This window comes from Panthera uncia, assembly GCF_023721935.1.
Source record: "Panthera uncia isolate 11264 chromosome E2 unlocalized genomic scaffold, Puncia_PCG_1.0 HiC_scaffold_20, whole genome shotgun sequence".
NCBI classification, from domain to species: Eukaryota; Metazoa; Chordata; class Mammalia; order Carnivora; family Felidae; genus Panthera; species Panthera uncia.
The window spans coordinates 8,855,287-8,879,861 of NW_026057589.1; the positions used below are offsets into that span (position 1 = coordinate 8,855,287).

The following is a 24,575-nucleotide window of genomic DNA, read 5'->3' on the forward strand; positions in this document are numbered from 1 at the left end:
GCGCACTTCCGGCCTTGCGCCGCGAGCACTTCCGGGGCAGAGCACGCGAGCGCGCGCGCACGTGGGGCCGCGGTAGAGAGAGACGAGCCCCCAGCCATAGGTGAGTTGAGGAAGGGGTATGTTTAGCAGCGGGAGAGAAAGAAATTTGAGGGGCTGCGGCTTGCTCTTGGCAGACGCCGGCGGAGCTCGCTGTCCCCCCTGTGCCGTGGGTGGGTGGGTGCTGCTCGTAGATTCCCAGAGAGAGAAGGGGCGGCGGAGTTCTAGCGCGCACTTCAGACGCCTTCTTAGCTGGGCCGGGCCCGGCGGAACGCGCCTGTTCTGCCCGCGCGTTCCTAACCTTGAAGAAAGACGAGCGAGCGGCGAACCAGACCCGGCCCCTGTCTTCACCGAGTGTGATTGTTGGCGGCGGTGTGGAGGGGATAGTTGACAGATGCCAAACTAAGTCCCGTCGCTTCTTTCCTTGAGGAGCTCTCGGTTCTGCCAGCCCCATGAGTCCCACTGTCAGTCACTACCTTAACTTGAGTCTGTAATTTGTAAACTTAGAGTGCTATAAAGTTAGAAGTGTTCGCTAAAATGCAGATTCCTAGTCTACCCCCTTTCTCTCCTCAGCCAAGAGAGGAATTCTGGAGCTGTGGAGTAGGACCCAGAGTCCTGCATTTTTAAAAGCCGTTTTTCCGTATGGTTTTGATGCAGAAATTCTGTGGACCGGGCTTTGAGAGACCCATTTAGGCTGTCAATATTTCTTGCTTTTTGCGAGTATTAGTGGTGTTTTCCAGGAGTACCTTAGTTTCTGCCTCGAATACAACCGGTCAACTCTATGTGCCTCCCTTCCTTAAAGTGCGCACACCCAATTAGAGAATGAGGTTATGTTCAGTATTTTGTCATTCTTCTTTCCCAGAGTACTTTTTCAGGTAATTGGCAGGATTGTTAGGAGTCTGGGGAATGCTCTGTGTGTCGATCTTTTAATTTTTCTGCTGAAGCATCCTGAGCTTCTGGAAATAGTTTGATAGGTTCTTGCGGGGGTGGGGGGTGTGAAAGCATCATTAGTTAGATATTCAGAAGTGAATCTCAGGTACAGTTAGACTCTTCCATACAGGATGGCGATAATAATACATGTGATATACTGCTGTTAACAATAGTGAGGAACAATACAGGCGACACACTGGTGTTAACGTTTCACAATAATGACTCTTTTTCCTCCCCCCCCCCCGCCCCCCTCCAGGAATGGGTGAATTTAAGGTCCATCGAGTACGTTTCTTTAATTATGTTCCATCAGGGATCCGCTGTGTGGCTTACAATAACCAGTCAAACAGATTGGCTGTTTCACGAACAGATGGCACTGTGGAAATTTATAACTTGTCAGCAAACTACTTTCAGGAAAAAGTAAGTCATTTGGAAGCCTGATTTGGTGTTGCTGAGTTAATTTTCTTACTAAGTTGAATTCTACAACGTGTATGTCTTTTGTGTTGAAGGACTTCAAAAGAAAGTGACTGTACTCTCTCTGGGTTATTTAGAACTATATAACATGTGTAGTAAATATGCAGTCTCTTGACTGAGCTCAGAGTTTTGATCTATAACGTTGGTTAGAAAGAAACCTAGAAATTATGGTGGCCCACTGTCTGTTGGAAACTGAGGTTTGCTGGATCTTTGGAGCACAACAAAAAAGGGAAATTGTCAAGACCCATTGCTTTATAATCAGTCTCTGCATCAGTGCAACTTTGGTAAGGTGGAATTTCCTGCTGGGGTTGTCAATACCTATTTCATTGTCAATTCAGAAGAAACAATGAATCCTTTTTTTTTTTTTCTTCTTCTTCTTAAGTTTTTTAATTTATTTTTTGAGAGAGAGAGAAAGAGCACATGGGTGGGGAAGGGTCAGAGAGGAGAGAAAGACTCCCAAGCAGAGAGCTCCATTGCAGAGCTCCATCTCACAAACCCTGAGGTCATGACCTGAGCTGAAATCAAGAATCAGATGCTTAACCGACTGAGCCACCCAGGTGCCCAAAAACATTTTAATATCAAACTTTTTGGTGACGATGGTAGGAAGATGGATTTCTAAGTTCGTCTGACAGAATGTAGACTGAACTGCCTATAATTGGGAGTAAAAGTAAAATACCATTTGGGTGTATGCAGAGAGCTGTTATAGCAGCATATTTTTCAAAAGTACTGATTACTGATTGCAGGTGCAACAAAATAATTCATTTTACATTGATGAATGTGTATTGCCCTAAGCACTGAATGGATGCCTATGAATGGGTAGATGGATAAATGCATGAATTTAGTGCCCAGCAGTTTAATACTTGGAATTAAGGCATCCTGTAATTGTTTCTAAATGAATGAGTGATGAGTGGCAAGTATTAGGCATTATGACAAATGTCAGAGGCCCTACATTGAAGGAGCTCAAAGTCCAGTGGGGAAATAGAAGTATACAGTTTTCAAATAGTAGGTAAATTTTATGATAAAGCTAAGTACCAGAGCAGTCTAGGTGGCTCAGTCTGTTTACATCAGACTCTTATTTTGGCTCAGGTCAGGATCTCACAGTTCGTGGGATCAAGCCCCATATCAGGCTCCACATTGACGGTGTGGAACCTGCTTGGGGTTTTCATACTCCCTCTCTTTCTGCCCTTCCCTGCTCATGCACGCACATGGGTGTCCCCTCTCTCTTTCCAAATAAATAAATAAACTTAAAAAAAAAAAAAAAAACCTAAGCACAGGCCTAGAATCTTAGTGGAGAGGTGCTTTTACTCTGATGATGTGGGTTTAGGAATCCTGGAAAGGGATGACTTATTGAGTTGACCCCTGAAGAACTAAGAAGTTAAAAAAAAAATTGGGGTGCCTGTGTGGCTCAGTCAGCTAAGCGTCCGACTTTTGATTTTGGCTCAGTTCATGATCTCAAGGTTCACAAGATCGATCCCTGCCATCGGCTCTGTGATGACAGCACGGAGCCTGCTTGGGAATTGCTCTCCTTCTCTGTCTGGCCCTCCCCTGTGCATGCATTTTTTCTCTCAAAATAAATAAACTTAAAAAGAAAGTTAAAAAAATTGCTGATTACCATAAATAAGTCACATTCTATGCTGTGAAAAATGTGCTATGGTACATGCTTGTCGCACCCTGTGGTTTTTCTTATCATTTATGACAATTACAATTACATAATAGTTTGTACATTTGTTTAATGTTTTTCTTCCCCATTGAACTTCAAATTTTGTGAAAACAGGGACCATGTGGGTGATATTGATGACATTATTCCCAGCATTTAGCAAGTGTCTAGTGCAGAACCACTCCTGCATTCATGTTTATTTAGTGAATATGTCAGTTATTCTTTACTGAATGTCTCCTATTTTTTCTCATCTGTTCTTATTTCAACAATAATTTAGTATTTTGTTTTTTCAATAGTCCCTTCCCTACTTCTTAATCACTCAGAACAAGAAAAAACTTTGTCCATTAGAGTGAAAAGAGTAGGGGCTTGGAATAAGAATTAAAATGTTCTCTTCACATTTGACTGTGGCACTTTGGGCAAGCCCCTTAACCCACAAGTACTTGTGTCTTTTCAAGTAAAGAGATGAAAAATTGTACCTACTCAGTGCTTTTTGTGCTGAGCAGACATAAGAATAAAGTGTCTTGATATATATGAAAACTTTTTTTTTTCCTCAAGTTTATTTACTTATTTTGAGAGCGAGAAAGCGAGCAGGGGAGGATCAGAGAGAGGCCCAAACAGGCTCCACACTGCTAGCTCAGAGGCTGATGTAGGGCTCGAACTCACGAACCATGAGATCATGACCTGAGCTAAAATCCAGAGTCAGACGCTTAACCAACTAAACAACCCAAGGGACCCTACGTGAAACCTTTATAAGTGCTCATAAAGCACTTAGAAATCTGAGACTTGAGGGGCGCCTCGATGGCTCAGTCGGTTGAGCTTCCAACTCTGGTTCAGGTCACAATCTCATGATCTGTGAGTTCGAGCCCCACATCAGGCTCTGTGCTGACAGTTCAGAGCCTGGAGCCTGTTTCAGATTCTGTGTCTCCCTCTCTCTGTGACCCTCCCCCGTTCATGCTCTGTCTCTCTCTGTCTCAAAAATAAATAAACATTAAAAAATCTGAGACTTGATAGTTAAGTAGCTGACTCTTGGCTTCGGCTCAGGTCACGATCTCACAGTTTGTGGGTTCAAGCCCTACATCAGGCTCTGCACTGACAGTGCCGAGCCTGCTTGGGATTCTCTGTCCCCGTCTCTCTTTGCCCCTCCTCTGCTCGTTCTCTCTCTCTCAAAATAAATAAAAACTTAAAATGTAAAAAAAAAAATAATCTTAAAAAAAAAAAAAGATTCTGAGACTTGAATGAGAAGTTGGAGGTGGGGCGCAAACCCACAACCCTCAATTCAAGAGTCACATGTTCTTCCAACTGAGCCAGCCGGACGTCCATTTGTTTTATTTTTAAAAAAACTTTTTATAGGTAAAATTGACACAATAAACATGTATTTAAAGTATACATGTCAGGGGGCACCTGGGTGGCTCAGTTGGTTAAGCGTCTGACTCTTGATTTTCCCTCAGGTCATGAGCTCACGGTTCGTGAGTTTAAGCCCTGCATTGGGTTCTACACTAACCATGAGGGCCCTGCTTTGAATTCTTTCTGCTCCCACGTGCACATGCACTCTTCTTTCTCTGTCTCTCAAAATAAGTAAACTTAAAAAAATTTAAAGTGTATACATTGATAACTCTGACATACATGTGTACTGTGAAACCATCACCTAATCAAGATATTTACACTGATTTTGTAAAAAATTTCATATATCAAATACAGTTGGATACAAACTTTATTCTTTTGAAAAGGTTTGGAGGACAAGTCCTGGGAAAAGGAAACCAACTGTATAGGTAACTAAAATTTGAATCTAAAAAATGAAAATATTAATAGACATGATCTTCTGGTAGAACAAAACCCCATGTAGTCATTTCTAGGCAAGTGTTTTAGTTTTGACGTTGTTGCCTGTGACCATTCAGTGCTGTTAGCTGATAAATTCAATGGGGGTTGACCTGTTATGGCGTTTCTGTAGTTTTTTCCAGGTCATGAGTCTCGGGCTACAGAAGCTCTGTGTTGGGCAAAAGGACAGCGACTCTTTAGTGCTGGACTCAATGGAGAGATTATTGAGTATGATCTGCAGGCATTAAACATCAAATATGCCATGGATGCCTTTGGAGGACCCATTTGGAGCATGGCTGTCAGCCCCTGTGGCTCTCAACTTTTGGTCAGTAAGCAGCTATTGGTAATTTAAAGCAAGAATTCTCTTGTGCTCAAGTAAACATTCTTCCCTGTGTTTACAGGAGAGTAAAGTTAAGTTATATTATGACATGTAGCAACTCCATTCTGAAGTGGATTCCAGCAACCACGATGCAAGATTGGAATTGATATTGGGGATTAAAAATCTCTTGTCCTGGGGCAGCTGGATGGCTTGGTCGGTTAAACGTCTGAGTCTTGATTTCAGCTCAGGTCATGATCTCATAGTTCGTGAGTTTGAGCCCTGTGTCAGGTTCTACATTGACAGCTTGGATCCTGCTTGGGATTCTTCCTGTCTCTCTACCTCTTCCCCACTTAAGCACACTCTCTCAAAAAACAACAAAAAAAAAACTTTAAAAAAATCTCTTGTTTTTTTGCATCATTTCTACTGCTACTTTGGACCTTGTTTATTCATTTATGAAATGAGAGGGTTCGTTTGGTTCAGTATTTCTCAAACTAGTTGGAATTGGGAGATGTGGAGGCTGTTTTTTGCTCTATTATGCTTTATGTTTTATGATAAATATCAATTCAGAATATGGCATGTTAATACGAAATTCTTCTGTAGATTGACAACACACTAATGTATGTTACAACTTCTGAGAGGTCCTTCCACAAGTTGACTTGTGGAACTATTTTACCACAATGTCTCAAAAATTGAGTGCAGACTGAGAAGACTATCCCTCCCCCCTCACACAGACTTATTAAAATGGATGTTTCCAGAGGTTTCATTTTTCTGGGATAAGCCTATGATTCTTGTTTGATTTGTACTAATTTGTACAATATCTTGATGTTTCTTCACTTACATTGTATAGTTAATGGGTGTTTTATTTAGGCTCTGGGTCTCTAGCAGAGGTATGCTGTGAAATCCTACTTCTATTCCATGTCCTATACAGGAATTAGGCCACTGATTAGCCTGTTTTCTGGCTAGGATGTGAAGCCTGCCAAGAATACACTACCAGTTTCTTGGTAGCAGTAATTTTTTTTTTTCCTGTCACAAACTATTTTTCTCTTTCACAGCAAGTGATAGCTTCAGGGAAGAAACGTTTATATTTATAAGTACATGTATTTAGTTACATAAAATGCTTATCTTCTCTATTTTCCTCTAATAGGTTGGCTGTGAAGACGGATCTGTGAAGCTATTTCAAATCACCCCAGATAAAATCCAGTTTGAAAGAAATTTTGATCGGCAGAAAAGTAAGGGTCATTTTGGTGGGGGCAGTGAGTAGCCTCAACAAGAAGTTATGTTTCTGTGCCACTGGGGATGGGCTGTTTTCCCATGGGTCCAGGTAATGTTTTCTCTCCACACTAAGTTTACCTCAATATAGGATATGTGCTCGAAGCCATCCTCCACTCAGGCTTTCTCTGTCACGTTGCGTAGTGGTGGTTGCCTGCTTAAGTAATATAGTAAACTAGAAATCCAGAGTAGGAAAGCTAATGTTTCTGTGTAAGTCACTTTGTTCTCACTTTCTCTTTTTTTTTGAAGTTGTAACAGAGTGCATAAATACTAAAACCTAGAATTTGCAAACAGTTGTCCATGTTCCACCCAGTTGACACCGACCTCTAGAGCAGGGGTTGGCAAACTATTTCTGTAAAAACAGGAGGTTAGTAAATATTTTAGGTTTTGTAGGCCATATGCTCTGTCAACTCTCTTGTCCTATAAAAGTAGTCATAGATAAATAAATGGGTATGGCTGTGCTTTGGTAAAGCTTTATTTATAAAAATAATTGATGGGGGCGCCTGGGTGGCGCAGTCGGTTAGGCGTCCGACTTCAGCCAGGTCACGATCTCGCGGTCCGTGAGTTCGAGCCCCGCGTCAGGCTCTGGGCTGATGGCTCGGAGCCTGGAGCCTGTTTCCGATTCTGTGTCTCCCTCTCTCTCTGCCCCTTCCCTGCTCATGCTCTGTCTCTCTCTGTCTCAAAAATAAATAAAAACATTTAAAAAAAAAAAAAAATAATTGATGGACTTGATTTGGCCTTTGAGCCATAGCTTGCAGACTCTTAGAAAATAATAACTATCCCATGTATTCTGTGTCTGTTAGTAATATTTTTCATCTGCTAATCAGAGTCCCTTTTGTTTTTAATGCCTTTTGGGTGTTCTTTTTCTATTTTTTTTTTTAAAGAAAAATATTCTTTATTTAAAATATCTTTAAGTAACGTCCACTTCCAACATGGGGCTCAAACTTACAACCCCAAGAATAAGAGTTACATGCTCCACCAACTGGGCCAACCAGGCTTGGTTTTTTGTTTTTTTGTTTGTGTTTTGTTTTTTAAGTTTATTTTGAGAGAGAAAGTGGTTGGGGAAGGTGCAGAGTCAGAATCCCCAGTAGGCTCCACACTGTCAGCACAGAGCCCAACATGGGGCTTGAACCCACGAACTGCGTGGTCATGACCTGAGCCAAAATCAGGCATCAACGCTTACTTGACTGAGCCACCCAGGTGTCCCTTGAGTGTTCTTTTTTAATTATAAAGGTGATATAATGCTTATTCAAAATTCATGTGCTTAGCCAAGTGTGAAAGGAAATATCTCGTTCTGTTCTGTAGGCAACATTTTGGAAATAATCTTCAAGACGTGTTTGTATATTCATATAAATGAATACACACGAGTGCTTGTGCTTGTTTTTTCACTTGGTGTATCACAGACATCTTTCCATGCCAGTCATGCCAGTCTACATGGCATTCCATTTAATGGCGTTCCATAATTTATTTACCAAGCTCCTACTGATGGATTTTTTTGTTTTTCACTACTACAACCAGGACGGCAATGACTATTCCAGTGTACATATTTTTTAACACTCCTACAAGTATTTCTCCTTGATTAATTCCCAGTAAAAGTGCTGAGCCAAATAAGCAGATTTAAATTTTGTTATGTTCTTAACAGGTCACCCTCAAAAGGGGTCGCCCTCAAAAGGTTGTGTTTCTTTATACTCCCATCAGCCGTTTCTACATTATTAAAGTGATATTAAATACTTCATTATGGATTCCAGAGTTGGGCAGAGTTGATCCTCATCTGTTATAAAACAGTCCTTCACCAGAGCGTAGTAGATGAGAGCTAAGAGTGTAGAACGCCAGACCTGTAGGTAATTGTCAAAGGAGAACTCAGTTACCCTTTACTGTGTATTTATGTGTATGTCCTTTTCTTTTTTTGTTGTACAACTCCCAAGGTCGCATCCTGAGTCTCAGCTGGCATCCCTCTGGTACCCACATTGCAGCTGGCTCCATAGACTACATTAGTGTGTTTGCTGTCAAATCAGGTGACTGTTTTTCTCAGTTCATTTGGGGTTTGGGTCTTGATTCACATTGCTAGTTTCCAAAAGCTTGAGCCCTTGTGCTTTTACTGACCTCTAGGGCCTAACCTCTCTTTAACCTTCTGAGATGTTAGCCATGGATTTTACTCCTTTCTTGGATTGCTACTGCTGCTTTTGGGGGAATCCTGTTTCTTCAATCAGATGGATATTTTTTATTTTATTTGTAATAAGAATTCATTTGAAAATTCCCCCTGGAGCAATAAGACATTTACTACAAAGGATCAGTTAAAATACTTGTGTATACCAGACCTTGGTAAAAGTAAGTGCCTCTCTGAGGAACACTAGGTCTTAGCACCATAATTGGTGAGGCATGAGATCAGAAAGGTAGAGAACCATCTACTTTCTCTGTTCTTGGCCTGAAAAATTGCAATATGGAATCCTTCAGTGATGAGACTGACTTCACCTTGTTCAATAGGCCCATCTGTACTCCCATCTAAGATGGGAAGTAAAACAGATCTGGTTTGTCTCATTTTTCTTTTTCCTTCATGCTTAAACAAATTTTTTATTGTATGTTATACACGCATAGTCAAAGAAGAACTCCTTGAGGCTTGTTACAAAGAAGCAGGAGTCCCCCTGTATTCCTTCTTTCACTCCTCAAAGGCGACCACCTGTAACTCTTAGCTAATTCTTTGATGTTTACTTCCACATATATAAATGTATATTTATACATTTGACTCATCAGATTCTTCCAGTTGCATAAATTAGGCTCATATAAATCTGATTTTCTTTCTATCACTTTTATCTTTTTTTTTTTTTTGATGTTTATTAGAGAGAGAGCGCGCACACAAGCAGGGGAGGGGCAGAGAGAGAGGGAGACAGAAAATCCGAAGTGGGCTCTGTGCTGATGGCAGAGAGCCCTGTGTGGGGCTCGAATTCAAGAACCATGAGGTCATGACCTGAGCTGAAGTTGAGTGTTTAACTGACTGAGCCACCCAGGCACCTTACCACTTTTATCTTGAATGATTCTCTCACAGAGCCTTCTTTTATTTTTTTATACCTTATTTATTTATTTTGTAAGAGAGAGTGTGTGTGCGTGCAGAGGTGGGGCAGAGAAAGGACCCCAAGCAGGCTCCGTGCTATCAGCACAGAGCTGACTCACAACCCTGGGATCATGACCTGAGCCGAAATCAAGAGTGGGACACTCAACCCACTGACCCACCCAGGTGCCCCTCCCCCTCTTATTTTTCATCTCTTTGACTTTTTATTCTGTTTCCTGAGAGTTTTTCTTTATCATTTATTGATGGACTGATTTTGAAGATTTTATTTTTAGGTACTGTCTGTACTCAATGTGGGGCTCCAACTCAGAACCCCGAGATTGAGGGCTGCACGCTCTACTGACTGAACCAGCCAGGTGCCCCTTGTCTTTATCTTTTAAGTCCTGTACTGAGTTTTTCATTTCTGCCATTTCCAAAGTTCTTTTTGGTTTCCTGAGTGTTTTTTTTTATAGTGCTTTTTTGTTTGTTTGTTTCCTTATTTACTGCCTTCTCTTTCTAAGGCTATTCAAGATTATATTTGTCAAGTGTTCTTCATCTTAGCTGTTTTCTCTCTGGTATTCATTTTTTTCTGGTATTCTCTCTGGCCTCTGCCTTTCATATTAAAGCTTTGTTTACCTGTCTGGTGATGGCTTTCCTCACCACAAGAGTGGAGCTTAACTGCTCGTGGGCTCCACTGAAGAATGATCTGACTGGACTGTTTGGGGAAACTCTAAAGAGACTGGCTTTTTAAATCATCTTCCTTGTGCTGGTCATGTTTCCCAGAAATGTTTTTTTAATTCTCCTGCTTGATGATGATATGCCTTTCCACCTAAATTCTGAGAAGACAACTAGTGTTCTCAATATTCAGTAACATTTCACCTTATTTCCCATATAGTAATCCTACCCTCAGTTGTTCCTGGTATCTCTCTTCAGAGAGTAAGTCTCCAGTTTTGTTTGAGGTGGAGTTGGGGAGTTGCCTGGCTTTTTAGTTAGGGGATAGGTATCTGAAGGATGTTAAGTTTCATAAACTTACTTTCAACCTAATTTCTCCTTTTAGTTCCACTTTAACTTCTGTTTCTAGAGTTTTGGGCATCAGCAGTTCCCAAGTCTTCTAAGGATTTCATGGTATAAATCAAGTGGCTTGTCTTTCCCCACTGTTGACTTGAGACATACTGCTTTTAGAACTCTGCTACATCAGTTACCATTCCATGTTTGCTTTTTTAATTCCCCAAATTTTGTACTGTTTGATTCTCCCCCTTTCCCGTGGGGTTTTAAAAAGAGCCAAATATCGTGCACACTGCAGTTAGGCAGTTTTAAGTGAAGTCTCAAATGTCTCTTTCAATTTCACCTTCCCCTGCCCCTCCCAAATTTCTGTCTCCAGCTACCCCTCCCACCTCTCCCCCACAATCTTCAGGTAACCATTTTGGTGTTCCGAGACTGAGTTTACCACAACTACTCTAACTACTGTTTACTGGCTGTTTGTGCGATGTGCTCAGGCAGCTGACTTAATAGATGCCTACCACAGGCGGGTTTTGAAGACAAAAGAGGTAAGTACCATTCAAATTTGGGCTTTTCTTATTTTTCAGGGAGCGCTGTTCATAAGATGCTGGTGGATAGGCAGTATATGGGTGTGTCTAAGCGGAAGTGTATCATATGGGGCGTGGCCTTCTTGTCTGATGGCACTGTCATAAGTGTGGACTCTGCTGGGAAGGTGCAGTTCTGGGACTCAGCCACTGGGACACTTGTGAAGAACCATCTCATTGCAAATGCTGATGTGCAGTCTATTGCCGTATCTGATGTGAGTATGGTCCCTGTTTTGAACGGTTACTGTATAACCTGGGGGATGAGTAGGGAAGGCTGTATCAGTAATGTAACACAAACGGTGTTCCCTAATCTTCAGTGTTGCATTGAAGGAAGATGAGTTTAGGAAAATGTATCTGAAACCCACATAATTTCTTTGAACCCTCATATTCTCTTAAAAACTAGTTAGAAAATATTCTCTAGATTAGTTAGCAGGGAGGTTTTCTTCAGACACTCCCCACCCACAGTTAATCCAGTCTGATTTAGATAGGCCACAAGTATCCTAGAAGAATCTTGAGAGGTGCTATTTTCCTCTCTTTGTGCAGTTCTTCTCCTGCTTCCTATCTTGGGAAATTAGATGATTTTATTAGATGATTTTGAAAATATTAAATTTTGGGGCGCCTGGGTGGCTTGGTCGGTTAAGCTTCCGACTTTGGCTCAGGTCATGATCTCATAGTCCGTGAGTTCGAGCCCCATGTCGGGCTCTGTGCTGACAGCTCAGAGCCTGGAACCTGTTTCAGATTCTGTGTCTCCCTCTCTCTCTGCCCCTCCCCTGTTCATGCTCTCTCTCTCTCTGTCTCAAAAATAAATAAATGTTAAAAAAAATTTTAAATAAGAAAATATTAAATTTTCCCTATTTCAGTAAGACTTAAGCAGACTCGTGTTGAACAAGTGTGCCTCTTCCCTTTTGGTAACATCAATTCTTAATCAGAAACCTTTGGCTGTTTTATCAGTGGGCATGGAAAGTGACTTCGAGATTTGCTGACGAGATCCTTTGTCTTCTTAGTTTGAGGCTTGTTTGGTGTCTTAAGTGTGGACATGCAGTATGTACTGTAGAGATCACTCATGCTGGCTTTTCTTGCCCGTAAGTTGTTTCTATCCCACTTCACAGATTTTCCATGAGACCAATTTGATGGGTCTTAAAGCCCTGTGAAACATTTAGATGTCACATGTAAGTGTAATGAAGAACAAGTTGAAATGACCAAGAGAAATTTTCCTTTTCAAATAGAGTTTTGAGGGGCAACTGAGTGGCTCAGTCAGTTAAGCATCTGACTTCAGCTCAAGTCATGATCTCATGGTTGGTGGGCTCGAGCCCTACATTGGGCTGTCTGTTGTCAGCACAGAGCCACTTCAGATCCTTTGTCCCCCTCTGTCTGCCCCTCCCCCTGCTGACACAAGTGCTCCCTTTCTCTCTCAAAAATAAATACTTTTGAAAAAGAAATGTTTAAAAAAATCGAGTTTTGATCCAAAATGGTTGTAATTATTAAACTTAAGACTTAATTATTAAATTTTGTGCCATTAAAAAAATTTTTTTAATGTTTATTTTTTGTGAGAGGGAGGGAGACACACAATCTGAAGTAGACTCCAGGCTCTGAGCTGTCAGCATAGAGCCTGACACAGGGCTCGAACTCACAAACCGAACGGTGAGAGCATGACCTGAGCTGAAGTCAGAAGCTTAACTGACCGAGCCACCCAGGTGCCCTGGTGCTTTTTTAAAGTGTAATCACTCAAATATTATGCACATGTTTCAAAGACCAAGGAAGATGTGGATATTTGTTACTATGTAACAATTAAGAGAATACATTAAGGGGGAAAAGTAGCACAGTATAGTGCATGAAGTAGTACATAGTAGTGTGTTAAGAAAAGAAGCAGATTTTGTATTAGATATTTATGTTTGATATTTTCTGCATATGTAGTTTTGCTAATATATATACTTACAACATTCCTGAAAAGATTAAAAATGCTAATGGTAGGGGCGCCTGGATGGCTCAGTTGGTGTGAGTGTCTGACCTCAGCTCAGGTTATGATCTCGCAGTTTGTGAGTTCAAGCCTCTCATCGGACTCTCAGCTGTCAGCACAGAGCCCACCTGTACTCCTCTGTTCCCCCTCTTCTCTGCAACTCCCCCACTCACTGTCTTTCTCTCAAAAATAAATAATCATTTAAAAAAAATTTTTTTAATGTTTTTATTTATTTTTGAGACAGTGCATGAGCAGAGGAGGGGCAGAAGCAGGCTCCAGGCCCTGAGCTGTTAGCACAGAGCCCGACGTGGAGCTCGAACCCACAAACCGCGAGATCATGACCTGAGCTGAAGCTGGATGCTTAACTGACTGAGCCACCCAGGCGCCCCATAAGTAAACATTTTTTTAAAACGCTAATGGTAATAGGGGTGCCTGGGTGGCTCAGTCGGTTAAGCGTCCGACTTCAGCTCAGGTCACGATCTCGTGGTCTGTGAGTTCAAGCCCCGTGTCGGGCTCTGGGCTGATGGCTCAGAGCCTGGAGCCTGTTTCAGATTCTGTGTCTCCCTCTCTCTCTGACCCTCCCCCGTTCATGCTCTGTCTCTCTCTGTCTCAAAAATAAATAAACGTTAAAAAAATATATATATATTTAAAAAAACGCTAATGGTAATTTTAAAGTTGGGGCTGGCAGGCAGGAGGCAGGTTTAATTTGTACTGTATACCATTTTACTATTTGATCTTTCTTCTACTCTGTGCCTATAATTACTGTATTGCATTGAATCATTAGATACAAATGATTGTAAGACATGCCATAATTTTGTTATCATGGGAAAGGAAAAACACTGCCAATTAAACTATAACAGTGCTTTTCTTGAAATGTAAAATTTGTATTTTGTAATACAGACTATTATGATTTAAACTGACACGATGTTTTTTTAATCAGAGAATTTTGGGGCACCTAGGTGGCTCAGTTGGTTGAGCATCTGACTTTGGCTCAGGTCATGATCTTGTGGTTCGTGGGTTCGAGCCCCATATCGGGCTCTGTGCTGACAGCTCAGAGAGTGAAGCTTCTTCAGATTCTTTGTCTCCCTCTCTCTGCCCCTCCCCCAGTCATGCTCTGTGTTTCTCTCTCTCTCAAAAATAAACATTAAAAAAAATTTAAACATAGAATTCATATTCTTATAAATTCTTATCATTCTTGTAAATAGTTATTCTCTAAATAGCTCTTATTGAAGAGCTTTTTGAGACCAAAGCATAACATTTTTATTATATTAGTCTTGTGCATATATAACCAGGAAAGTATGAATGAAATAAAGTGAATAAGGTTTTCCCAAAACTTCTTCACATGTACAGATGGACTCTGAATCACCTTTCAACTCTGTCATCAGGGTCCATGTTTCCCACACATTCCTCTCAGCCATCCATAGTGTTGGTAGATGATGTCCTACTGTAGTCCCAAGATTTTGTTTCAGGTTTTTGACAACCAGTCTGCAAGTTTTTGTTGTTTTAAGTAGGCTCCACACCCAACTTGGGGCTTAAACTCATGACCCTGAGATGAAGAGTTGCATGTTCTACCGACTGAACCAGCCAGGTGCCACCCATTCTGCAAGTTTTGATACTGCTCTTTATCTGAAAATAATACATATGCATTAGGTTGAAAGCTAGAAGATATCCTGATTTCAAAGATAGTTAAATGTGGGCAAATATGTGCCTGAGAGTTAGTAAACTGTTACTTATTTTTTTATTTTTATTTTTTTAGTGGACAAATGTAATTGTACAAATTCCAGCCCTCAAAATGCTTATCATACCCTATGAACTAGGGCATACTTGGTTTTGAACCCCAACTGTAGCACTTAGGCTACTTGGGCAGGCTGCTTCTTTCTAAATCTTAGTTTCTTTCTTTGTGACAACAGGGATGCTAGTAATACATACTTCATAGCGTTTGGGAAGGATTAATTGGGTAGTGCATGTAGAGTGCTAAGTGCAGTACCTGGCACAGAATGAGTGTGGTATTGGCATTTTCACATCTTTTTTGAAATTGATCCTAATTTCAAGGGTTTTCTCCACTACATTCTCTTGCCAGCACAGTTGATTATTTTTAGATATCTTTTTAATGGATTTTCATTGACGGAAGAGTGGATGGTAGCAAATACCCAGTCCTTTGATCTTAGATGTCTTTCACCCTTATCAAGTAGGCAAGTACTGATTCCTGCAGAGAGTTGTAGGGAACATTTGCTTTCATTTAGAGGTCAGTCTTGAGATTGTTTTTCTGTGTGAAACAGTCACTCTGTGATTAAATTAGGACACTTCCCCCTCCCTTTTCAGGTCAGCGTTCGCCTTGGTTTGTTCCCTCTGTGCCCTGAGAAAGGCGTTTTCTTTTTTCCTTTTCAGTTCTTTTATGATTCTACTTTGGGGAAAGATGATGTGGAGTGAGTTAGAGTTGTCTTTTTGGTCCCTCTCTTTTGGTGGGACTTTGTGCAAACCGCACCCCCCACCCCCTTGTATATAAATAAACTGTTTAGTTGGGTGTGGAGGACAGTGTGTAAGTTCCTAAGCTGCTCAGTATCTCCACTCTTCCTTGGATAATGGTTTTCAAATAGTATCCTTAGAGCAGGAAAGGGAGAGGCTGGTTTGGGTTAAGTTATATGCTGTCCTTCAGATACGCTTTCCTTCCTTCTCACAATCATGTGCCTGCAAATTACCTCAAAGAGAGCTGGCACAAGATTGAGGTGGTGTGGTGTGCCCAGAGCAAAGGCTTTGAAGGCAGATGGCCATGTGTCTTTGTCGTATCTGTAGACCTCTTGAAGTTCGTTTCCTTACCTGTGTAAAGAGCTATTCAATGATGATGGCGGGGGGGGGGGGGGGGGGGGAGATAAAATCATTACTCATACAAACATGAAATGGAAATGTCAGAGATTTTCTGTAACTCATTAACAAGGAAACCAGTAAGATGTTATAAGCAGTTCAAAGGACAATTTCACAAACACAGAGTTCTATACAGCCATTAGGAATGCTGAAATGAGTTTACAAATTGTTGCAAGACTCCGTGTCCACAGAGCAGTTAGCAGTTGCATTCCATCAGGCAAACTTATTTGGCCTAACTCTCAGTACTAGAGTTTACAGAGTTGTAAACTGGCTCCAAGACAGTCAAAGCGCTCCCTAAACAAGGATACGTACTTGTTATGCTTATTTCTTTTTTTTTTTTTTTTTATGTTTATTTATTTTTGAGACAGAAACGGAGCGTGAATGGGGGAGGGGCAGAGAGAGAGGGGGACCCGGCATCCAAAGCAGGCTCCAGGCTCTAGGCTCTGAGCTGTCAGCACAGAGCCTGATGCGGGGCTTCAACTCATGAACTGCAAGATCATGACCTGAGTTGAAGTCGGACACCCAACTGACTGAGCCACTCAGGCGCCCCTGTTACATTTATTTCAAAGTCATTCACACTTTCTCCTCGTAGGGCAAATGGTCACTTAACCTTGCAGGTTACTCAAGGACTAGAGATTATACGACATATATATGGTTCTTAGCACAGTGAGTGTGTAGTTGATCCAGCTACATGTTCATACGTGTTTAGATATCTCATTTTTCTTACCTGACTAACCTAGTCTTGGTACTGTTTGATTGGTTAACTGCTGGTCCAGGTTCCTAGGTTAATCACTGCCTTATCAAAGATCCATCCTATTTTTTTTCCCCTGCTCAAAGTTATATGTTGTTGTTTTTTTTTTAAGCCGGAGTTAAGATGAGAATGGTTTTGAGCATACAAAGGAATTTTAAAAATTGCGGACATACTAAGACCTTTTAAAACTAACACAAATCACAGTGTTCAACATCCTGGTGAGAGAGAGCCTAAAACTGAGGACTAGGCACCTGGGTCCTTGTGTGATAGCTACTTCCCTCCCTCCTCAGCCCACCCTCTCTTCATCCCTAAAAAAGAAGGCAATGAGCTTCAGGTTTTGACTACAGTTTTGCAGTCTTTCTTCCATTATTCTCAGTACTTTTTTTTTGTTTACTGTTTATGTACATAACAGAAAATACGCCATTTTAACCATTTTTAAGTACAATTCACTGGCATTAAGTACATTCACAGTGTTGTGCAACCATCACCTCTATCCATTTTCAGAACTTTTTCATCACACAAACTGTACCCATTAAAAAGTAACTCCTTATTTCTCCCTTTTCCCAAGCCCTTTTAAAACCTTTATTCTACTCTCTGTCCCTATGAATTTGCTATTCTAGGAAATCTAAGTGGAATCATATAATATTTGTCCGTTTTTGTCTGAGTTATTTTACCTAGCATAATGTTTTCAAACAAAGTTCATCCACATTAATACCATTATCAGAATTTTGATCCCTTTTTAAGGCTGACTAATACTTCATTATATGTATATACTGATTATGTTTGTTCATCTGTTGATGTGCATTTGGATTTTCATGTTTTGGTTTTTGTGAATAATGCTGCTATGAATATTGGCGTACACGTATCTGAGTCCTTGTTTCCAAGTCTTTTGATGATACGTTTTTATTATATTAAATTTACTCCTAGGTGATCTTTCTTGTTGTTTTTCTAATGGGGTCTAGTTTGTATGTTTGAAAGCACTGTAATTGTTTGAGGTACACATTGTTAATTTTGTCAGTAGAGGGCACATTATTACCTGTGTGTGAGCTTGCTCCTCTAATGGAATTGTCAGCTTCTGGAGGAAAAAGACCCCATAACGTACCTTACGGTTTTGGGCATAGGTTTTCCCCTAAGCTGTGCAGACAGAAAACCTCAGGGAATATTTTTCAAACTGGGCCCTGTTTTGCTCAAATGTACCTCCCTAATGATTTAATTTCTCAGCAAGAAGACAGTTTCGTGGTGGGCACAGCCGAGGGGACAGTATTCCATTTTCAGCTGGTCTCTGTGACTTCCAACAGCAGTGAGAAGCAGTGGGTGCGGACAAAGCCATTCCAGCATCACACACATGATGTCCGAGCCGTGGCCCACAGCCCGACGGCACTGATATCTGGAGGTGGGTTGCACTCGCTGCCAGGCTGCCGCTTTACCCGGCTCTGGTTATTTTCACGTGGGGCTTTTTCCAACTCTGCTGCCTTCCCTCTCCCCTCCCACTGCAGGCACTGACACCCACTTAGTCATTCGTCCTCTCATGGAGAAGGTGGAGGTTAAGAATTACGATGCTGCTCTCCGAAAAATCACTTTTCCCCATGTAAGTATTGTCCCCTGGCCCCCACCGTCCCTCTGTCCTATAAGACTGAGTACAGCTCACGCTTTCTGGGCAAATCTATAGGACTTGTATAGTTACCTACCTTCTTCGTTCTTCTGTTTGTGAGGTAAGCGTCCTGTAAAAACATTTACAGGGGCCAAGAGATGTACAGCAACACTCCTAGTTCACTTTCTGGGGAAATCATTCCCTCTTCTGGATAGTTGTGGTTTAGGGAAGTTTGTTTTTTTGTTTTTAAGGCTGGACTCTATTATTCTGGGTGGGAGCACGAAAATCCAGGCTTCCAGTGTTCCTTTCTAGGTAAAAGGACATCTTCCCAAGCTAGAAACCCTTCTCCCCGCTACCTGCTTCTACGTTCCATTCAACCAGTAAACGTTACTGAGTCTACCTCCTCATTGTCTTGTGAATCTAGTCATTTCTCTTAACACTGCCATTATCCTAGTTTGAATCGGTGTCTTTTCTCAACTGCATTCACCTGTTAATCTCATTTTATTATATTTGCTCCATTTCAGCCTGTTCTCCATTGATCCATTCAAAAAACAACTTTGCTCATCATTCCATGCTTAAAAGCTTTTGGTTGGTCCTTCAGGCTAACCTAATTCCTTAGCATGGCCTCTGAAACCTGTCTTGATCTGGCCCGTCCTTCAGCATCTTCTCTCCCCTCTCTTGTCCAACACGTGCTTCACCTCATCCCTACCCCCACCTAGTTTAGTGTGCTGAAAGACTTTATTCTCTGTAATGCTCTCTTACCTTTGAGCTATTTCATATGCCATTCCTCTTGGAACGTCCTGCCCTACCTTTTTTTGCCTGATTTGTCTTTATTAATGAGCCTCATCAGGGCTCCTGGCTTTATGAGGCTACATTGGATATCCTTTCTACTTTTTTTCACTACATGCTGTGCTTAGTCCTATTAAAATTCTTAACACACTTGGTGCAACTGCCTGTTTAATTCTTTGTCAGTCCTTTTAGACTACGAGCTCGAGGGCAGTAGCTATGTTTTTATTTATCATTATGCTCTTAGATCCTAGGACAGTACTGACATATGGTAGTACTTAGGACATTTTTATGAAGTAAATGGATTTCATCAGTAAAAAACGTGCTAGGATGTTGCTGCTGTATCTAGTACTGAGGCGATAAATAACCCTGCTTATTTATCACTTTTCAATTCTTGGATACAGCGACGTCTCATTTCCTGTTCAAAAAAGAGGCACCTTCTCCTTTTCCAGTTTGCTCATCACTTGGAACTGTGGCGACTGGGATCTACAGTTGCAACAGGTACAGTGAGAGAAAGTCTTTGCCACTAAGAGGACTGGAGAGAGAAGCGAGGGATTAGAATTGCAGTTGAAATTCTGCTTGTGGAAAAATGGAAGTATTTTTCTGTCTTTGGCAACTTCTGGTTTTCCCAGCCACAGGAGAGACCAAAGGAGTTCTTCACAGTGTTAGAATTGTTAGCAGGTTACTGGGTCAAATGCTAAAAGTTTATGATTCTGTAAGGTGCCCTGCAGGGCATAGTGGAGGTGAGGGTTGCCCTGGGAGCAAAACACACTGCTGAAAATGACAAGATTTAATATTGGGTGGTGACAGCCCTGCATTGAGAAGGAGGAGGTCACGTGGTTCTTACTGGGGTGATAGTCTAGTGGCTTTTTGTATGACCAGTTGAGAAAATGTTTGGGTTCTGTTGTTTTATAGTAGATAGGAGGGTTTTGCTTTAGGTTCCAAAATGAGCAAATGAAGTTGAAGTCGAGGTCTCACAAACCCCACTCCCACCCATCTCACTGCCTGGCTGTGTGTTAAAGCTTCAGAGAATTAGTGATATACCATGGGCCACATCTGAGGCACCTAAATAGAAGTTAAGAAAGTACTCACTGCTTTCCTCTTTATATAAACCCAGAAAACTGGGTTTACTGTGTCAGACATTTTTTTTATTTCCAGTGGTAGAGATTTCATTCTACCTAGAAATGACTTTTTAGAAGAAAAATGTACAAATAACGTTTCTTTGAGAAGAAAAACTCAGGGAAATTTCTTGTTCCAGGAAAGAATGGGGATACCCTTCCACTTTCTAAAGACGCAGATCATTTGCTGCACCTCAAGACAAAGGTAAGGAAGTTTTATCTGTGTGTCCAGGCTGTGAAATCCAGAACCATTTTCTCATAATGAATTTTGAGGCTTAGTCGACATCATGAAAGTCTAAAATCTTCAATTATTTGAATGAAGTACTTTGTCAACAGAACTGGGTTTCCTGTGATTATAAGTAAGGCATGCAGAATTTATTGGATGAATGAATACAGAAAATTGGTGTGTTGTTGTTGTTATGTAAATAACTTGTGTATTTTTATAAAATTGAAATGGTAAAAGAGTATACAATGAGAAATGAGCCTCTTCCTTACCCAAATCCTGGTCCCACTCTCCAGAGATAATCACTGCCAATAGTTTCTTACATGTCCTTCTAGAAAAAATTTCCACCCATGTGTGTAGGTGTATATCCTTCCCTTCTACAGTAATGAGAATATAACATGCACACTGCCTTGTAATTTCCTTTTAAATGTCTTTTTTTTTTAAGTTCTAATTTTTTTTTTTTAGTAATCTCTGTACTCAACATGGAGCTTGATCTCATAACCCTGAGATCAAGAAACACATGCTTTTCCAACTCAGCCAGCCAGGTGCCCCTAAATGTCCTTATTTTAATTACACAAATATTTGCAAATACAGTTTTACTATCAAGAATTTATACACTATTCATAGTTTATATTCTTGAATGCCTCTTAAAATTCTAGTCCACTCTCCTGGAATAATTAATTGATTAGCTGTTTCTCCTTCCAGGTATTTTTCTATGTGATAGTGTATATGTATGTATACATACATACATATAATTAGATATTTTGGGAGTTTTTTGAATTATATAATGTTACATTGGACTTTTCTTTTGTTTTTCAGATTTTTTTTTTTTGCTATTTCTTACAGGTTGTTAGGTATCATAGAGAAAATGAAACAAACATAACTCAGAAAATTAGTTTTCCAAGTCACCTGGCCTACAAAACCTTACTGTATTAAATGCTTTTCTTCTCAGGTTTCTAGTTAGGTTTTAGTGTGAAGCCATCTTTAAGGTACACGAAGGGCTGAGAGAAGTTCACATATTCATAGACCTCTGTTCTTGGTTTTGGAAATCAAGCCACACCATTCAGGTGCTGTACCTCTGAAATAATCCTAGTGACACATAGCATATGTGTGTCAAGATTATGTGTAGGTATTTGTGGTTATGGCCAGAGTGGCAACAGCTTGAGGATTCATATCACAGTGAACCTTGACAAAGTGAAGTTTTTCATGAATATTCATCCTGATTTCTGACATTGCCAGGGTCCTGAGAACATTATTTGCAGCTGTATCTCCCCGTGTGGAAGTTGGATAGCCTATTCTACAACTTCTCGTTTTTTTCTTTATCGGTTGAATTATGAACATGACAACATAAGCCTCCAAAGGGTAAGTGATAACCCAATGTCTGGTTGAACAAGAAAAAATTCCTTAAGTGTGTGATTTTTGTGTGAAGCAGAACATACTGAGTATGAATCATGAAAAGCTATTTGGAGACAGCTGTTTATAAAACAGTATTTTATTTCCATTTTGAATAGATTATGTTTTTGGAGGAATAGGGAAATGCCAGAAAGTGGCAATAAAGCATAGGCTTTTGCAGAGATGAAAGGGGGGATGGAAAGGTTATAATGGGCATGTTAGTGTTTCTTGATCAGTTGGCTTCCTTAGATCAGGGAGTATTAATGTCTTTTAAGCTAGGCTGTGATTATTTTTGATGGATTCTAGGTCTCACTTCTCTCTCTTACTGGTTTTTACTACTGGTTCACCCAAGGTTTCCAAAATGCCAGCATTCCTTCGCTCTGCCCTTCAGATTTTGTTTTCTGAAGATTCAACAAAGCTCTTTGTGGCATCAAATCAAGGGTCTCTACATATCATTCGGCTATTGGAAGGAAGCTTCAAGCACCTGCATACTTTCCAGCCTCAGTCAGGTGGGAACTTGGTAACTGGCCAAGGGGGAGAGTTGTCAGTCTCTGATGTATCTTTTTTTCCCTTTTAAACCTAAATCATTGTCAGGGCTCCCTAATGCTCTTCCCCACCCTGTAAATACTCACATGTTTGCAATTTAAAGTAGGAGGAGATATCTGGTGAAAATGCTTGATGAGATCTGAAATGTTCCTTACACCTACTCTTTTCTCACTGGATTTTTTTAGTCCTTATTTGGGGCCAGAAATTTCATCACCCTTCGAGTTTTTTAGCAGAGCAAGAAAGTTAAAATCATCTTAATACTGACACCCAGAAATAACTGCCATTAATATTTTTGTGTATTTTTTTGTTTGTTTTAATTTTTTAAATGTTTGTTTATTGTTGAAGGAGAAACAAAGTGTGATTGGGGGAGGGGCAGAGAGAGAGAGAGGAAGATACAGAATGTGAAGCAGGTTCCAGGCTCTGAGCTGTCAGCAGAGAGCTTGATGTGGGGCTTGAACTCAAGAGCCATGAGATCATGACCTGAGCTGAAGTCAAGACACTTAATTAATGGAGCCACTCAGACACCGCTATTTTTGTGTATTTCTGATAGATGTTTATATATAGGTAATTTTTTGGACGTGTCAATTTTTTTGATCGGTGGTTTTCAATAAAGATGAACTTACACATGCATTTGTATTACCTGTCACCCCTGTTCTCTGAGAGCATGAGTATGCATGACTGAGTAACTATGTATAGCTAACTGTTGCTGAGTTCATGATTGAGAACTTAGTACCCAGTACTTGCTGTGGGCCTTTTCCCTTCTCTCTTGCCCTAGATATAGCAGCTTCACTGTCATTTAGACTCCATCAGCCTAAAACATCAACTCTTTTAACTTAAACTTTCACTATTCATAAGCTGCTCCAGAAGCATACAGGAAAAGAAACCCACAAGTTAGGAGGCAGATAAATAAGAGACAGTGTATTTTGAGTGCCTGTATATGTTTTTATTAAAAACAACTTAGACTCTGTATTTGGCATTTAACATTTCTTAAAATTAGGCTCGGCATTATAGATACTACTTTATTTGCTCCTCCTCTTCCATCTCTTGTCCTCTTATAGTCAAGCTGGTTTCTTCATAGCCCTCAAACCTGTGTATTCCAGTCCTTGTCACTTAGCTCATGTTCTCCATCCTTTTCCACCCATCTTTAGCATCTGGTTTATGTCTTGTTATAAAGCTTTTTCATCCTTTGGGGGTGTTGTTTGCAGCACAAATTTTGGCATATAACATCACTGTTTGATTTTTAACCCACAAGTCTTCATTTTGCCAGATTGGTTTAAAATCCCTTGATGACAAAGATGGCCCATATGTGCCCATGCTCCCTTAGTGCTAAATATACAGCAGGTACCAAATAAATTAAAGATATGCGTCAAGCCTTTTGAGCTTGCTGTTTGTCCTTAGCTTTGATTAAAAACCATTTGGTAGGAAAGGAGTTTGAAGCAATTAAAATACAGACTTTAGGTAGCTGCTGCCTTGATTCTCCATTCCTCTGGTAGGCAGTGTCTCACTCAGGCTTGAGCAAGTGATGCCTTCAGGTTTATCTCTGGCTCCTCTTTACATGATGGATGGCTAATTAAATGAAAATAGTAGACTAACATGTAAGACTTACTTGCAAAACTATCAAATTATCCAATTGTGATTTAAATAAAAGTCTTGGGACGCCTGGGTGGCTCAGTCGGTTAAGCTCCCGACTTCGGCTCAGGTCATGATCTCATGGTTTGTGAGTTTGGGCCCGCATTAGGCTGTACAGACGGTGCAGAGCCTGCCTGGGATTCTCTCTCTCCCTCTCTTTCTGCCCCTCTCTCCCTTTTGCTCTCTCTCAAAAATAAATAAGTAAACTTAAAAAAAAATTTCTCCCTCTTTAAAAACAATACAAAATAGTAACAAATAAATACATAAAAGTCTTAATTGACTTTTGCCATCATATCCAGGCCAGGGCTGGCTGTGGACACTGAATTTAGAGATTAACTATTGTTCTGTCTGCACAGGGACAGTGGAGTCCATGTGTCTTTTGGCAGTCAGTCCAGATGGGAATTGGCTAGCTGCATCAGGTACCAGTGCTGGAGTCCACGTGTACAACATAAAACATCTAAAGGTAAGCATAGGGTGTAGTAGTAGGAAACAAGAGGAAGTTAACCGTGCAGTTACAAGACTCAAAGCAGATTGGTATGACCTGGAAAATTAGTGGACATTTTTTTTTTTTAAACTAAGAATTTTTCCTGTTTTATT

The 24,575-nt window shown here is 40.6% G+C and overlaps 1 protein-coding gene across 1 annotated transcript in view; it reads left to right on the forward strand.

The window, feature by feature from the left end:
* The first annotated feature begins 3 nt into the window (after positions 1-3).
* The window catches only part of UTP4 (UTP4 small subunit processome component), a 31,747-nt gene continuing 7,175 nt past the window's right edge, over positions 4-24,575 (forward strand). The window contains exons 1-13 of the mRNA XM_049622431.1: positions 4-100; positions 1,223-1,383; positions 5,043-5,234; positions 6,373-6,457; positions 8,423-8,512; positions 11,127-11,338; positions 17,915-18,086; positions 18,190-18,281; positions 19,475-19,571; positions 20,329-20,393; positions 21,651-21,773; positions 22,156-22,312; positions 24,335-24,441. Of these exons, the coding sequence (XP_049478388.1) occupies positions 1,225-1,383; positions 5,043-5,234; positions 6,373-6,457; positions 8,423-8,512; positions 11,127-11,338; positions 17,915-18,086; positions 18,190-18,281; positions 19,475-19,571; positions 20,329-20,393; positions 21,651-21,773; positions 22,156-22,312; positions 24,335-24,441 (1,551 nt within the window). The 5' untranslated portion in view covers positions 4-100; positions 1,223-1,224. The remainder of the gene's footprint in view (positions 101-1,222; positions 1,384-5,042; positions 5,235-6,372; positions 6,458-8,422; positions 8,513-11,126; positions 11,339-17,914; positions 18,087-18,189; positions 18,282-19,474; positions 19,572-20,328; positions 20,394-21,650; positions 21,774-22,155; positions 22,313-24,334; positions 24,442-24,575) is intronic.